The 18,002-nt window shown below is 43.1% G+C and overlaps 1 protein-coding gene across 1 annotated transcript in view; it reads right to left on the reverse strand.

The window, feature by feature from the left end:
* tmprss15 (transmembrane serine protease 15) overlaps positions 1-18,002 on the reverse strand; it is a 97,771-nt gene that overhangs the window by 49,989 nt on the left and 29,780 nt on the right. The window contains exons 6-8 of the mRNA XM_072262179.1: positions 15,488-15,594; positions 9,230-9,370; positions 4,948-5,097 (exon numbers count right to left, since the gene is read on the reverse strand). Of these exons, the coding sequence (XP_072118280.1) occupies positions 4,948-5,097; positions 9,230-9,370; positions 15,488-15,594 (398 nt within the window). The remainder of the gene's footprint in view (positions 1-4,947; positions 5,098-9,229; positions 9,371-15,487; positions 15,595-18,002) is intronic.

Here is an 18,002-nt window from a genome sequence, read left to right on the forward strand (position 1 = left end):
ACAAATTGTGCATATTAAAAATCGTAATACTGAGAACATGAGTTGTAAAGTTGAAAGTGAGTCTGTAGGTTCTGGAATCATTTCAGTGTTGAGGTAAGACAATCTACAACTCTTGATACCTACTTCCTCTTCCCTTTTTGTTTTCTAAGATTAGTAGACAAGATTTTAATCCCATTATTAAACATACATTAAGAAGTTGGTTTCAATTTCGTAGATCTTTTGAGTTAAATAATTTTATTCTTTCTAGTAATATCCATCTCAATTTTTTTTTGGATATCAATTTTGGGTAAGGCCTTTTTAATTTGGAAAACCAAGGGAATAATAACTTTTTCAGATTTGTTTTTAGGGGACTGTTTAATGTCTTTTTCTCAGTTAGTGGATAAGTATGATTTATCTAATGTACACTTTTTTAGATATTTACAAATTAGGAATTTTTTACATGGGTTTGTTGCCAAATTACCCTTCTGCTTATCCACCTAATAGGAGAGATGCTCTCTTCCAGTTTAAACCATTTCAAAAAAGGTTGATAGCTATAATCTATAAACGGTTATTGAACTCATGAATGATATCTAATGATAAAATTAAACGTGCTTGGGAATCGGAATTTCAAGAGTCATTTTCAGATAATCAATGGAGTAAAATTTTTCATTTGGTTAATAACTCATCTATGTGTGCCCGTCATTCCTTGATACAGTTCAAGGTAGTGCATCGGGCCCATATGTCAAAGGATAAATTAGAGCGTATTTTTTCCACTATCCATCCTATTTGTGACAGATGGAATATTGAGGTGGCCATTTTAACTCATATGTATTGGTCTTGTATAAAGCTAGATAACTTTTGGAGAGATGTTTTCAAAATGCTATCAAAAGTCTTGGATCTGGATCTACAACCTAATTTGCTTACGGCAATTTTTGGGATTATCCCATCGGAAGCAGGAAACATTCCTGTTTCCACTCAATGTATGATAGCCTTTTCGACTTTACTGGCTAGGAGAGCCATTTTATTGAAGTGGAAGGATTCTAATCCACCTACGGTCTTTTATTGGCTTTCCTCCATTATGTTCTGTTTAAATTTAGAGAAAATAAGAAGTTGGACATTTGATACATCCTTTAAATTTGAGCAAATCTGGCGACCTTTTATTCAATATTTTCATTTAATTTGATTTATTACTCTTACAATTTTTTTTTCGAAGTTTTAGATTTGATCAGAAAGTCTTCCTGTTTTTTTGGTTGTATCCTCAGAATGGACTGCCCAGTCCCTTTATTTTGTTTCTTTTTTTTTTGTATAATGTAGTTGTTTTTTTCTTCTTCATTTAAAATTTATAGTTTTCTCTTTTCTCTTCATGAACTGATAAGAGGAGAATTGCTGTTTTCTTTTTTTTGTTATGTATTATATACTAGCTTAATACTATGTATGATTTTGATAATGTCTATCTTAATTTCGGTTTGTATTGTTATTGATACATATATTTGAGATAATTCTCCTCTTGTTTGTACTTATGTTCCTTTTAAATCAATAAAAAGATTAATAAAGAAAGAAAGATGCCTACGGTGCTCGTAACATCATTAACATCCCATCCCATCCAGGACACTGGCTGTTCAATTTCCCATCATCGGTGCAGAATGTGTAGGACGAGGAAACACAAACCAATCCTCATAGAGGGATCAGAAGTGGAGAAAGTGAACAATCCTGGGTGTCAATATCTCTGAGGACTTAACCTGGTCGCAACATATTGATACAGCTATAAAGAAGACAAGACAATGGCTGTATTTCACTCGGAGTTTGAGGAGATTTGGTCTTTCACCTAAAACACTGAAAAACTTTTACAGATGTACCATGGAGAGCATTCTGATAGGCTGCATCACTGTCTGGTACAGTGGGCTATAACACAGGATCGAAAGAAGCTACAGAAAGTTGTAAAGTTAGTCATCTCCACCATGAGTACTAGCCTCCAACGTACCTAAGACATTTTCAGGGAGCAGTGCCTCAGGAAGGTGGCGCCCATCGTTAAGGACCCCAAACACCCAGGACATGACCTCTTACCATAGAGAAGGGGGTACAGAAGCCTGAAGGCACACACACAGCGATTCAGGAACAGTTTTTTTTCCCCCTCTGCCATCTGATTTCCAAATGGACATTGATCCCATGAACACAACCTCATTACTTTTTATTTCATTTTTGTCCTACTTATTTAATAATGTGACAGTTATATTAAACCTGATTCTGATTCTGGTAGGAGATATAAAAGCATCTTAGCCAAGACAGTAAGACTGAAAAACAGATTCTTCCTGAGGATTGTTGTGCAGCTGAATAATGCCACATCCCAGCTTGCCAACGGCTTTTGAGTATTATGAAGTATAGAAGTAAATATGGGAAGTTTTTTTAAATTAAGCTGTACCACATGCATTGTAAATATCTGTTTTGCATGGACTGGATCCATAGTCTTGAGCAATAATATTAAAGTTTTATTCTATTCTATCCACACTGGCTCAGGAGCCTGATGGTTGAAGGGTAATAACTGTTCCTGAACCTGGTGGAGTGGGACCTCCTGCTCCTGTACTTCCTATCCTATGGCGGTAGCAAGAAGAGAGCTTGGCCTGGATGGTGGGGTCTATGATGATGGCTGCTCCTTTCCTGTTGCAGTGCTCAATGGTCGGGAAGGATTTGACTGTGATGGACAGGTCTTTATCTGCCTTTTTTGGTAAACGTTTCCATTCCTGAGCATTAATGTTTGCATACCAGGCAGTGACACAACCAGTTAGGGTACTCTTCACTATGTATCTATTTGAACAGAAAGGTAAGGTCTCTGGTACAAAGGAAGCTTAAATCCAAACTTCAATCCAAACCAACTAAAATACCACCAAGAAAACTGAAATGAAAACAGAAAACATTAGAGACATTTGGTAGGCCGAGCAACATATATGTGGTGAAGGAAGTGCAAGAGTCTAGGATCGGGGGCACAGCTCAGAGTAGAAGGACATCCCTTTAGAACAGAGATAAGGAAGAATTTCTTCAGCCAGAGGGTGGTGAACCTATAGAATTCACTGCTGCTGATGGCTGTGGATGCCAAGTTATTGGGTATACTTAAAACAGAGTTTGATAGGCTCTTGATTAGCAAAGCTGGCAACAGTTTTGGCGAGAAGGCTGAAGAATGGTGTTGAGAGGGAAAATAAATCAGCCACGATGGAACATCCATTAGTCTTGCGAGACCATGGATCTGCGCCTGGAAAGTCTTCACTCTCCAGAGCGCAGGCCTGGGCAAGGTTGTATGAAAGACTGGCAGTTGCCCATGCTGCAAGTCTCCCCTCTCCACGACACCAGTGTTGTCCAAGGGAAGGGCATTAGGACCCATACAGCTTGGCACCAGTGTTGTCGCAGAGCAATGTGTGATTAAGTGCCTCGCTCAAGGACACAATACGTTCTCTCGGCTGGGGCTTGAACTCACAACCTTCAGGTCGCTAGTCCAATGCCTTAACCACTTGGCCACATGCCCACACAGAAGAACAGACTCAAGCCAAATAGCCTAATTCTGTTCCTATGTCTTATGGTCTGATGGCTACTGGAACCTTCATCTTGGGCAAGGTTTAATCAACGTGGTTTGTGGATTAGACTCTGTAGTTCACGTTATGATATCTCTGGTTTCTGGTCGCTCCCTTTTTGTTGCTATTTTGAGTGATTTTTGAACGGGGAAAACTGGCTCTGTGGCCTGAAGTTAACGAACAAAACAGGGCTAGACTGAACTGAACTGAGCTTAACTGAATATGCCTGGTAAATTTACTAAGTGTTTTATATAGTGCTCTTGTTCGTTATTTTTGTCATTTGCATGATTTGTTCTCTTTTCTTTTGCATTTACAGTTTTTGGTGTTTTCTTTTGAACAGGTTCTATGGTGTTTCTTTATTTCATGGCTGCCTGTAGGAAGATGAATCTCAGGGTTGTACACTGCCTACGTGCTTTGATAATAAATGTACTTTGAATCGATTAATTATGCATTAGCTTGCTTATTGTTTAAATGCAGCACAACTCCACACTCTACTGATGCCATTACTCCAACAGAGATTTATTTTATATTTGCTTATTTATCTTATTTTGAGATAAAACATGGTAATACCTTCTGGCCGATGAGCCTGTACCTCACATGTACACCCATTTGATAATTAACCTGCTAACGTGGACATCTTCGGGCTGTGAGAGGAAACCTTCATGATCATGGGGGGAATGTATGAACTCGTCACAGACAGCAGTGGGAAGTGAACCTAGGTTGCTGGCACTATGAAATAGCGTTACACTTTCCACTATGCTACTGTGCCACCATAACACAGATTTTCTGCATTGTTACTTTTACACGTGATGAGCTTGGCACGGCCTGTCAGGCGGAGTTCAAGGAAGAGAACAATACATCTTGAACTGAGTGAGAACATTGTATGTAAATACTTGGTTCGAGAGAGAGCTTTCAAGGATTATTTTAAGGAAGAAACAAAAATGGGGCAGAAAGGGTTCGGGAGGAAATTGCAATCTCATGGCCGTGGCAGCTGAAGACATGGCCGTCAATGGTGGAGGAATTTTATTTGGCATTTATAAGAGACAAGTCACGGATGGTGATAGAAATATTGGAGATCCCGTCGTCTGCTCTGTTTACCAAGTGATTGCTTATTTACTTAATTTATTTATTGACATACAGCACTGAGTAGGTCTTTCTGGCCCTCCAGGTTGTGCCACCAGCAACCCCCGATTTTAACCCTAGCTTAATCACGGAACATTTACAATGACCAATTAACCCACTAACCAGTACATCTTTGAACTGTGGGAGGAAACCAGAACACCCAGAGGAAACCCACATGGTCACAGGGAGAACGCACAAATCCCTTACATAGGAGAGTGGGATTGAACTCCAAACTCCGAGCTGTAGTAGCGTTTTGCTAACCGCTATGCGAGTTCACTCATCGTACCTGATTGGTTCCCAAATGTATGATCATCAGTCGGCCCAGAGAATGGCGGGTAGGAAGGGCCACTTATTCTCACCCAATCAGCTACATTTGTTGGATCTTGTCTCCAGTAGCAAAATCCATCTTGGAAATCGCAGTCTATTTTCTCCTGATCTGTAGGCAAATATCACAAGAATGTAAGTTAGGCACCAAATGTTTAGGATCCAACCCCAAATTCCTTCATTTTCTTAATAATATAAGCCCGGGGTTAACTTGTTATTGGTGATTCAGTGAGTCACATGATAGACAATATTTGTTACAGGACATGGAGTGGACAATGCCAAGACTAATGGGATGGATGTCCCTGTCACTCAACGTGGAGAAACACTGCAGATAATAACAAATACTGAAATATTCAAGTGTAGCATCTTTGTGTTCAAGATGTTTGATAGAACTCCTCACCACCAAGAGGTGGTAGGGTGATAGATATTAATTGGGAGTTGTTTGCCTCATAGCTGGGCTGTGGTAGACTATACCTGTCTCACAATCCCCCTTTGAACTTTAATATTAGGAGTTAGAGGAGATTTGGTATGTCAATATTCAAGACTCAAGATTATTTGTCATGTGTACATTGAAACATACAGTGGAAATGCTTCATTTGCATTAACAACCAATACACTGAAGGATGTGCTGGGGGCAGCCCACAAGCATTGCCAGACATTCCAGCACCAGCATAACAATCCCACAATGCCCGCCAGCACAACACAGAACACAACAAGCAACAAAACAACACAGCAAAGACAGCTCCCTCCCACCCATGCATGTGTAGTCCTATAACCCAGGGCAGGACTCCAGCCTCCAATGGACATAGTCGCAACCTGCAAATGCCGGATTTCTACCTCCCTACAGGACTTGCAGATATTCACAGACTTGGTTCTGGCCAACAAGCCTCACCTTCCAGACTTCCAATTCAACCCTCAATCTCTGGCATCAATCCCAGACACGCCGAAGACTCCAGATGTGCCATGAAAAGCATTCCGATTGCTTGCATCATCACCTGGTATGGAGGTTCCAATGCACAGGGTCGTAAGAGACATCAGAGATAAATTTAGCCAGCTCCATCATGGGCACTGGTCTCTCTATTATTACCCTTTAACCATCAGGATCTTGAGCCAAAGGGGATAACTTCACTCAACTTCACTTACCCTAACACTAAATTTCCCCTAGTGGGAGGGGAAAGGAGTTCTCATCTTTTTTCTCCAGTCCTGATTAAGGGTCTCAGCTTGAAACATCAACTGTATACTCTTCTCCATAGATACTGCCTGATCTGCTGAGTTCCTCCAGCTTTTTGTGTGTGCTGCGTAGATTTCCCGCATCTGTAGATCTTCTCTTGCTTGTGTCTGAGCAGTTCCCACATCCTATAGATTCACATTCACGGACCCTTCATCTCATATTTTCAATTTGTATTGCTTATTTATTTATTATTATCTTTAATTTTGGTATCTGCATATTTTATTGTCTTTTGCATATTGGTTGTTTGTCTATTTTGTTGTCTGTAGTTTTTCTTTCTTTTTTGGCGTGTGCCTGCGTGCGTGTGTGTGTGTGCATGCGCGTCTGTGTGTGCGTGCGACCGTGATGATGGATTTTTCATGGCTTTTTACAAGGCGTGGAGCGAGAGAGAGAGACTGTGAGGCCTCCCACTCCTCACACAGACATTTTTCGCAGTATTTTCCCTTTCCCTTACGAGGTCGAGTTGCGTACTCAACACTCAACCCGACATGGATGGAAAACGTACTTGGGGGCAGACCCGACTAGTTTCGAACACCCACTCCCAGGTCCGGTGCTGATGTCGTTGTGCCACCAGCCGTCCCCGTCTGTAGTTTTTCATGGATCCTATTGTATTTGTTCGTACTTACTGTGAATGCCTGCATGAAAATGAATTTCAGGCTTGTATATAGTGATGTATATGTACTTTAATCATAGACTAACTTTGAACTTTGAACTTAGAACTAAAAGTGGTGCCTCAAGAAGATGGCATCCATCATCGAGGGTGCTCACTACCTGGGACGTGCTCTCTTCTCATTGCTGCCATGAGGGAGGAGATACGGGAGCCTGAAAACCCACACTCAACTCCACAGCTTCTTCACTCTGCTATCAGACATCTGAATGGTCCATAAACACTACCCACTATTTCTCTTTTCCATTATTATTTTTTTATTTTTATTGTATATATAATGATTTGTTATGCCTGTGCTGTAAGTTGCCACAAAACAACGAATTTCATGCCCTAGTTGGTGTGATCGTTCATTGATTTGATTGTGGTTATTGTTCTATTATGGATTTATTGAGTATGCCCGTAAGAAAATATATATCAGCGTTGTATATGGTGACATATGTGCACTTTGGCAATAAATTTTTTAAAAACATAGAAACATAGAAAAAGTACAGCACAATACAGGCCTCTCAGCCCACAAAGTCGTGCTGAACATGCCCCTACCTTAGAAATTGCTAGGGTTACCTATAGCCCTCTATTTTTCTAAGCTCCATGTACCTATCCAAAAGTCTCTTAAAAGACCCTATCGTTTCCGCCTCCACCACCATTGCTGGCAACCCATTCCACATACTCACCACTCTCTACGTAAAAAACTTACCCCTGACATCTCCTCTGTACCTGCTTCCAAGCACCTTAAACCTGTGCCCTCTCATGGCAGCCATTTCAGCCCTGGGAAAAAGCCTCTGACTATCCACACGATCAATGCCTCTCATCATCTTATACACCTCTATCAGGTCACCTCTCATCCTCCGTCGCTCCAAGGAGAAAAGGCCGAGCTCACTCAACATGTTTTCATAAGGCATGCTCCCCAATCCAGGCAACATCCTTGTAAATCTCCTCTGCACCCTTTCTATGGTTTCTACATCAAAGTTTCCTTTGAACTTTGAACTTCATCAATAAACCTAATTTTGATTCTGAGTTTTTTGGGGGAAAAAACTTCAATTTTGTATGAAACATATCCCAACTTTTATTCACACATGTGCAATCTAATTTTACGTTGAGTCCTAATTGACGACAGTTGCTTTTCCGTCATGGATTATCCCAGTGGTGATGGGACAGGCATTTCCCAGGTTACCACAAGGTCCTATTCCTGAGAATTGTTCATAACTTTTCAATATCTTTTTCCCATTCATATCAATACAGGTTTGGAACCTGGTTGAAATGTTTAGTACCATGCATTTAAGGTGAGAGGGGGTCATTTCAGAGGAGACGTGAAGGACAAATTTTTTACACAGAGAGTGGTGGGTGCCTGGAATGATAAAGGCAGAAACAGTAGGGACTTTTCAGAGACTTTTAGATGGACACATGAATGTAAGGAAATTTGAAGGATATGGGTATTTTGTAGGCAGGAGAGATTGGTTAGCCAGTTGATTACTAATTTAATTGGATTGGCACAACATTGTGGACTGAAGGACCTGTCTCTGTGCTGTTCTGTGTTCTAACATGAGCAGTTGGTGGGTTGGAAAAGACAAAGTACATGAGAAAGGATCATTAGAAATGGCGATGGGAGAGTGAGCTGCCAGCTGCTCTCTCTGACTCCGTGAGTGAGCGAATACGACCACTCAGTGTTCTCGGCTTGGCTCGGCACCACCCAGCACTGTGGTAACTGGGTTAACTGTCTGGACACGCCCCTCTGCTGACTGCCCCTGTGGCTCCTCCCACAGATTTCTGTATAAAGGTGTTCGCCTTGCCCCTCCCCCTCAGTCCAGGGGCAGACACTCACCATGGAGGTCGTATTGTACAGCGAATAAAAGCCTTTTGGTATTTTACCTAACCTCAGTCTTTTGGAGTTATTGAAGTTGCTTCAAGCACCCAGTTGTTGTGTGCAGTGGGGAGGGTGAGGTGCATGGGGGGGAGGGGGTTGGGTAGAGGGAGAGAAGGCACACAGAACTTCCCTCCCGGCAGAAGATGCCTGCTGTCCCACAGCAGCCAGTAAACCCACTCCCCATCCTTCCTGCCAATAATTTGTATGTGCATGGTTGTCCTTAAATTGGGTGTTTGTAATTCAGGGAGGGCCAGAATTGGAGATAATTCATCATGGCATCAAGCACTTAGGCTCAATTCTGACCCCTGTTGCTATCCGTGTGAACTTCCCACAGTCTCATTACCATTTTATTTTATTTAGAGATACAGGCCCTCCCAGTCCAATGGGGTTGCGCCATCCAATAATTCCCACATGATCAAATAACCTACATCTTTGAGATGTGAGAGAAACACATCAAAACCCTCCCTTTCACTGATCATAATACTTACTGCTGACTTCAGTGATGTTGAACACGGTGAAGGTTGCATTGAAACCAAAATCACGGGAGGAGTAATCATGCGAAGAGAACACCGCTGTTGCCTGATGGGAAAAAATCCTTACTGATCCAGGATTGGTACCTGAGAGTGAGGCTGAGAGAAGCACATCAGAGTTAGGATTGAGTGATGTAATCCAGAAACACCAGATCAAAACCCAAATCTTGACCTCATTGAAACTTATGGAATGTTGAAAGACCTCGATAGGGAGGATGCAGAGAGGATGTTTCCTATAACGGAGGAGTCTAAGACCAGAGGACACACTTTCAGAATAGGGGGTGTCCTTTTAGAACAGGGATGAGGAAGAATTATTTTAGCCAGAGAGTGGTGAATCGGTGGAATTTGTTGCCACAGGCAGCTGTGGAGGCCAAGTCTTTGGGTATCTTTATGGCAGAGGGTGATAGATTCTTGATTAGTCAGGCCACAAAGGGATATATGGAGAAAGCAGGAGACTGGAGCTGAGAGGGAAAATGGATCAGCCATGATGAAATGGTGGAGCAGACTAGATGAGCCAAAAGGCCTTATTCTGCTCCTAGATCTTTGGGTCTTATGGTCTTTCTAATATTCTTTCCCCTGTGTTGTACCTTTCCTCATTCTCACCCTGCCTAAAAAGAAAAATGGAGGGCAATGTGGAAGGGAAAGGTTAGATTGATGTTAGGGTAGATTAAAGGTCAGTGCAACATCACACGCTAATGGACTTGTTCTGTGCTGTATGTGCTCTATGTTCTAAGATCTGAACCCTGTGCCTCTGTACTTCTTTCTGCAGCTGGATTCTTCATTTAATCATCTGGAAACCACAGTTATAAGGGTTGTTGATAACATCTCGTTGACAATCAACACAAGTGCACCTCAAAGGTGCGTGCTTAGCTCTCTCTGTACACAGGAGATGTGGCTAGGAACAGGTCAAATGTCATCTATAAATTCATCAATGACAACACAGTTGTTGGTAGAATCTCAGTCGGTGACGAGGAGGTGTACAGGCCCGATATGAACAATGTTATTCTGTTCTGCATTCTATATTCTATGTTTTATATACTTTCCTCTCATGACCTCGTGGGATTTGCCTTTATCCTTTGGCAAGAAAGGAGGAGGTGAGATTTAACTGAGCTAGAGTTCGTAGGGTGAGGAAGCATCGATACGTAAAGAATGCTTAGGTTGCCATGCAGAGATGCCCTTTAACCATCACAGCTCATTCACGTCTTACCAGACAGGTGTTCCATAATGCAAATACATGGGCAACAAGGGAGGCCATTCTGCCCTTCAACGTTCTTACCAACGAAATAAGAAATAAGAGGAGATGGTGGTAAGTTTATTAAACAAACCCCACGAATAACCAATTTCATGCTTGATCTAATCACCATTTTCCAACCGGGTTCCAATAACCCTTGACTCCTTCCATAGACCGAAAATCTCATTCAATTGCATTCAGTTCTGCTCGCCTCCCATTATAGGAAGAACGAGGATGCTTTGGAGAGTGTGAAGAAGAAATTTATCAGGATGTTGCATGGATTAGAGGGCATGTGCTACAGGGAGAGGTTGGACAGACAAGGGTTGTTTTGTCTTGAGTATCAGAAGGAAGATCTGATAGAGGTTTCTAAGATTGTAAGAGGCATAGACAGACAACAGTCAGTATCTTTTATTCCCAGGGTCAAATTTTGATGGGCTAAATGGCCTAATTCTGTGTCTACATCTTACGGAAATTCCTATTACTAAACGGTATAATACTTGTCTAATACTTGCATAATGTTTGTTGAAATGTCTAATACAAGGTGAGAGGGGAAAAGTTCAAAGGAGAGGTGTGGTGTAAGCTCTTATTACACAGAGTGATGGAATGTGTTATCAACGGTTGAGGTGGAGGTAAACTTGATAGATTTTTTTGAGGCTCTCAGACAGATCCATGTATATTCAGGGAATGGAGAGATGTGGATATTGTATAGGCAGAAGGGATTAATTTACTCAGGCATTTAATTAATAGTTTAATTAGATCAACACAGCATTATGGCCTGAAGGGCATATTCCTGTGATGTATTGTTCAATATTCTATGTTCTCTGTTCTCTCTCAAATATCTTCCGTTACTTATTTTCTCTGGGGTAAAGCTTCAAAGGCATTCAAAAAAAAAATCCTCTTCATCTGCATCTTAAATCTTCCATTACTCAATGCAGCCAACAGCCTCTGGTCCCATATTCTCTAGACCCTTAAGCTAACAAAAGTCTTTCAATGTCAGATTTAAAATTTACAATTCATGGGTGGACCTTAACTCTTTTAGAATTCACAATGTAGACTTACAGCTACTCAATGCTCATCTATCTGAACTTAGGTGGTTGCCATCTCCGCCTAATGATGGATGCATCTACTATAAGACCATAAGACCATAAACCATTAGATATAGGAGCAGAAGTAGGCCGTTCAGCCCATTGAGTCTGCTCCACCATTCAATCATGGGCTGATCTAATTCTTTCAGTCGACCCCACTCCCCTGCCTTCTCCCCATACCACTTGATGCCCTGGCTAATCAAGAACCTATCTCCCTCTGCCTTAATACACCCAATGACTTGGCCTCCACAGCTGCTCATTGCAACAAACTCCACAGATTTACCACCCTCTGACTAAAATAATTTCTCCACATCTCTGTTCTAAATGGATACCCTTCAATCCTTCAGTCGTGCCCTCTTGTCCTAGACTCCCCTACCATGGGAAATAACTTTACCATATCTAATCTGTTCAGGTCTTCTAACATTTAGAATGCTTCTATGAAACCACACCCCCCCCCCCCACCCATTCTCCTGAACTCCAGGGAATACAGCCCAAGAGCTGCCAGACGTTCCTAATAAGGTCACCCTTTCATTCCTGGAATCATTCTCGTGAATCTTCTCTGAACCCTCTCCAATGTCAGTATATCCCTCCTAAAATAAGGAGCCCAAATCTAGACACAATAAATTTACTGTAAGTTCAGATTTATTTTCAATTCAAGTAAATTGAAAATACAGCAGTTTTTTACAGAGGGAATTTCCATTTTCTAGTAGTGTCTATCTGCAGAGATGGTTCCTAACTTTACTCTTACAATGCCTGGCACTAATGACTCTACTCTAGCCTAGGGATCTCCAACCTGGGGTCCACGGTCCCTTGATTAATGGCAGAGGTCCATGGTGTAGAAAGGGTCAGGAACCCCTGCAGCCTAGCTTGAGTTGTCCACTGCTCAGCTAATGCACAGGAACGCAAGAAGCTGCAGAGAGACACAGTCTGGTTCATCACTCCCCACCGCTGACAGCACCTACAGGAGGTTCGTTCGTTATGTGCCATGTTGGATGACATAACCGATCATGGGCTTTTCATGACCATGACTGTTCTTGGCAAATTTTTCTACAGAAGTGGCTTGGCATTGCCTTCTTCTACTGGAGGTGCTGCTTCAATAAGGTGACACCTACCCATCAAGGATCTCCACCATTCAGATCATGCTCTCTCTCGCTGCTACCATTGGGCAGGAGATACAGAAGTTCCCTGCTGCCAGCTTCAGGAGCATCTACTTCATGACAACAATCAAGTTTTTGTGAGCGCACAACCCACACCCTACCTCAGCATCGGAACACTGCAGACCACTGTTTTCCCTGTGTTGCAAGCATTGTACCTCTACCCCACTATCCTTGTGCATGTGTTTCTACCTCACCATCCTTGCGCACGTGTTTCTACCTCACCATCCTTGTGCATGTGACTCCATCTCACCATCTTTGTATACGCAACTCTATCTTACCATCCTTGTGCGTATGACTCTACCTCACCATCGTTGTGCATATGATTCTATCTTAGAATCCTTGTGCACGTGACTCCATCTCACCATCTTTGCATACGCATCTCTACCTCACCATCCTCATGCTCATGACAAGAAACTCAACTTGACTCTTCCTTCTCTCTCCCTTATCAGTCCATTCCCATCAACTTCAGAAGGCAAAATGTGGTTGTAGACGGGTGATATTCTGCATGGAGGTTGGTGACCAGTTGTGTGCCTCAGGGATCTATTCTGGGACCCCTACTGTTTGTGGTTTTTATAACTGACCTGGATGAGGAAGTGGAGGGATGGGTTAGTAAATTTGCTGATGACACAAAGGTTGGAGGTGTTGTGGATAGTGTGGAGGGCTGTCAGAATTTACAATGGGACATTGATAGGATGCAAAACTGGGCTGAGAAGTGGCAGATGGAGTTCAACCGAGATAACTGTGAGGTGGTTCATCTTGGTAGGTCAAATATGATGGAGGAATATAGTATTAATGGCAAGACTCTTGGCAGTGTGAAGGATCAGAGGGACCTTGGGATCCGAGTCCATAGGACACTCAAAGCTGCTGTGCAGGTTGACTCAGTGGTTAAGAAGGCATACGGTGCATTGGCCTTCATCAACCGTGGGATTGAGTTTAAGAGCCGAGAGGTAATGTTGCATCTATATAGGACCCTGGTCAGGACCCACCCGGAGTACTGTGCTCAATTCTGGTCGCCTCACTACTGGAAGGACGTGGAAACCATAGAAAGGGTGCAGAGGAGATTTATAAGGATGTTGCCTGGATTGGGGAGCATGCCTTATGAGAATAGGCTGAGAACTCGGCCTTTTCTCCTTGGAGTGATGGAGGCTGAGAGGTGACCTGATAGAGGTGTATAAGATAATGACAGGCATTGATTATGTGGATAGTCAGAGGCATTTTCCCAGGGCTGAAGTGGCTAGCACGAGAGGGCATAGTTTTAAGGTGCTTGGAAGTAGGTACAGAGGAGATGTCGGGGTAAGTTTTTTATGCAGAGTGGTGAGTGCGTGGAATGGGCTGACGGCGGCAGTGGTGAAGTCTTTTAAGAGACTCCTGGATGGATACAAGGAGCTTAGAAAAATAGAGGGCTGTGGGTAAGCCTTGGTAGTTCTAAGATGGTTGGCACAGCTTTGTGGGCTGAATGGTCTGTATTGTGCTGTGGGTTTTCTATGTTTCTATGTTCCTATGATTATTAACATGCTTTGATCAAATAATCTTTTCGACAAAATTGAGGGAAAATGAACATGTTGCGTTTAATCTCTGACTGCAGGAGGACCACAATGTTGTCGTGGATTGAAGGCTTGTGCATCACAATGACCCGGTGCATGATACTGGCCGGAGTCAGGGCTTTATATGGTTTGGTTCGTGATAGGATCACCCATGCCAAGTAGATCAATGCAGAGAGGCCAGACTAAGAGTGGTCCATTGGTCCTCCAGGTTTGGGGTTCAGCTCAGAGCTAACGACCCTGACTGGTAAAACAAAATTGTTACGGAAACAGCAGTGAAGAATTCTCCCACATTTGACTGTGATGGCATTCCTGAGACTTGCATGACTGACAGCCATAAAAATCAAGAGGAAGCTACTGACGTGATGTAGGAAGCCCTGAACACCCGAGAGATGGAGGATCTTCATTGCTGTCCTAAACGCCAGCAGCGTTATGTGTAAATGCTGCTGGTTTGATCTCTGGGTACAAGGGGGCAGCTGGACATTTTGGAAAGGTCAGGATTACATAGTGTGGAGGCTTACCACCGGTAAATCGCAGAGAGGGGAGACAGGATAATGGAGGCCAATTTATGTGTGGGATGAGAGAAACCCCATGCAGCAATGGGCAGATATGTTGACAGTGGCCCCATTACTTTTGATTTATCTGTGGTGGGCCACATATTCTATTTAGTCTCAGTAATATAAGGCAATGGACCCAAATTGGATATTAGTCAGCCTAGTCCATTCGGGCACAGCCCTCCCCACCACTGCAATCGTCTTCAAGAGGTGCTACAAGAAGGTAGCACCTACCATCAGGAAACCCCACTACTCGAGTTATGCCCTGTCTTGATGCTATCATCAGCCAGAAAACACGGAAGCCTGAAGTCCCTACATCACCAGGTTCAGGAACAGCTACTCTCCAACAACTATCAAGTTCTTGAACCAGCCTGTGCAGTCCTAACCTCAGTTCTCAGGTAAACATACATCTGAATTTAGGTAGATGCCATACCTGCCAACATCCATCAGGTACAGCAGCCACCTCACTTCCGATGGATGCACAATGAATAGCAGTAAATCTACATCACAAATTATAAAATGGTTTAAGTTCACCCCTAGATGCCTGAAATGGGAAAATATATGTTTCATTCTCTAGTGTATTTATACATTCACTCCATGGAGGAGGAGAAAATATATTTACAACCCTAAAAATATTTGGGTACTTACCAATTAATTCTTTCCTTGGGCCCAATCCCTGGTATAGGTCTAGGAAATCAGTGAATTTTGTTTGAAAGTCAGTGAAGTTCACTTTTATGTAAAGGCCTGGTTCAACTCTAATCACAAGCACATATAAACATAGATAGAACTTTATTAACTGCATAGAATCAGAATCAGAATTTTCATAACTTTAACAGCCCTCTAGTCTCTGCCCCAGTCCACACCTGACTAACAAATGTCAGGTCCATGGCCAGCTGTTCTCTCTCCACTGGGTCTATTTTGGTGGTGGTTGAGGTTTGCTCATACAGATGTGTGGTCATGGCCCAAGTGCAGAGGGAGAGATACAGAAGTGGATAGAACCATTCACTTAATTTTAATAAGAACAATGCAGAACAAAAGGGAAAATAAGAAATGCTGGGCCAACAGGGCCATTAACTAAAACTGGGTGAATGCCAAAGTTGGTGCAGTCTTTCATTGATTCTATTATGGTTATTACTCTATTATGGATTTATTGTGTATGCCTGCAAAGAAATGGGTTGTATATGGTGATATATATGTGCTTTGATAATAAACTTACCTTGAACTTTGAACTGTGCAACTGTAGTGTGGACCTGTTTGGTGTTCCAGTTGAATATGTTGTCCTTCAGTAGGAAGAAATCCATGCCCCTGCTTCCACACTGGCTATGCGACTGTGCTATCGATCTCTTACCTGCTACTAGTTCAACACAGGGCTGGCTCTTTTCCTTCAGTCGTGCTGAAATGGTGGCCATGGTCTTAGGGTTTATCCATCCATCAACACCACCAGCAGGGGTGGATTTCTTTTTTTGTCAGCAAGAAGGATAGCAAGCTCGATCCCTGCATTGATTATCAACCCCTCAACAACAACACTACCCTCTTCCTCAGCCTGCCTCTGCATTTGTACATCTCCAGGGAGAAAATATTTTTTCCCAGGAAGATTTGTGCTATGCTTACATCCTGGTTCACATCCAAGAAGGGGACGAGTGGAAGACAGCGTTCAGCTCTCCACTAGTCATTATGAGTACCTCATGATGCCATTTGATCTGGCCAACACCCCGTCCTGATCTTGAGTTTCTTGATCGCGTCAAATGGCAACAAGAATATGAAACCCCAGACCCCCAACCCCCTACCCGCACAAAAAAAACTTACAGATTGCATCAAATGGCATCAAGAACATCAAACCCCAAACCCCAAACTCCATCTCTTGCACAGAAAGAAAACTTACAGATTGCGCCACACGGCAACAAGAAAGAATGACGTAAATGCAGAATGCAAAGAAAATCAGAACCGAAAGAGACCAAGTTGAACTGCAGGTAGTTTTAACAAGAGTCCACAGTCCAATCCATAAATCGCTGAGGGTTGATAACATTCTCCAACACCATCAACAGAGAGAGAGAGACACCTCTCAAATGCAGAGACTGAACAGCGAGCTCTGGTAGTTATATACTGGTTCTCCAAAGCTGCCAGCTTCATTGCTCTCCCCAAGCTCCCAATGGCTTATGAAACTGCCAGCCTCAAGGTTCCAGCAGTACAGATTCGCCCAGGTTATAAGTGTCTGGTTGAGAACCATAGTTTATGTCCCTTTGTTGGAAGGCCTTCTGTTCTCTTGTGGGAGCCACAGCCAGCCTCTCTTCAGATTTCCACCCCCTGTCTAACGGCTAGATTGAGAGAGTGTATCAGGAGCTGGAGAAAACCCAGCACTGCCACAATCTCAGGCACCCAGCTGGTTTGGGCAGAGATTGACCACAATAACCTCCAGTCGTCCTCCACTAGCATGTCTCCCTTTGAATGCCAAAAGTGATTCCAGCCACCACTCTTCCCTGATTAAGGGATTGACATGGGAGTTGCTACTGCTAAACGGTTGGCCCAACTCTCAAAGCACAAATGGAAACAGGCCAGAGCTCCTTTAGCTGAAAAACAATGTGCCCTGCAAGCTAATTGGCTCCATCAGCAGGTTACGCCGCTCAAGCCAGGGGAGAAATTCTGGCTGGTGTCTAGAGATCTTCCTTTAGGAAGTTGAGAGCTGCAAGTTGATGTCACACTATGTGGGACAATTTGTAGTAGAGAAGGCTCCTACTGACAGTGCACACCATCATTGGTGAAGATTCACCCAGTGTTCCATATTTCCCAGCTCAAGCCATTGACTTCTTCCCCTTCCCCACTCCTCCCCTCATAGTGGAATGGTCTCTGGCCTATTCTATGCATTGCCTCCTGGCATCTCGCCAGGTATGGGGTACAGTCCAGTACATCATGGACTGGGAGGGGTATGGCCCTGAGGGATATTTTTGGGTTCTGGCTTGTAACCTCCAGGACAAGTCTCTCCTCTGAGACTTCTAGCGGGCACAGGTGCCTAGTGCCTCGGGAGCTCCACCCAGGGAAGGGAGCCCTGTCACGACAACAGGCTCTGCCGCGGAGTCTGGGTGTCCTTGCAGGTAGGCAGCTGAACAAGGCTGGAAATCGCGCTCATGAGATTGCACATTCCAGACAATTAGTGCTTCACAGTGGT

This window comes from Mobula birostris, chromosome 6 (assembly GCF_030028105.1).
Source record: "Mobula birostris isolate sMobBir1 chromosome 6, sMobBir1.hap1, whole genome shotgun sequence".
In the NCBI taxonomy this organism is placed as follows: Eukaryota; Metazoa; Chordata; class Chondrichthyes; order Myliobatiformes; family Myliobatidae; genus Mobula; species Mobula birostris.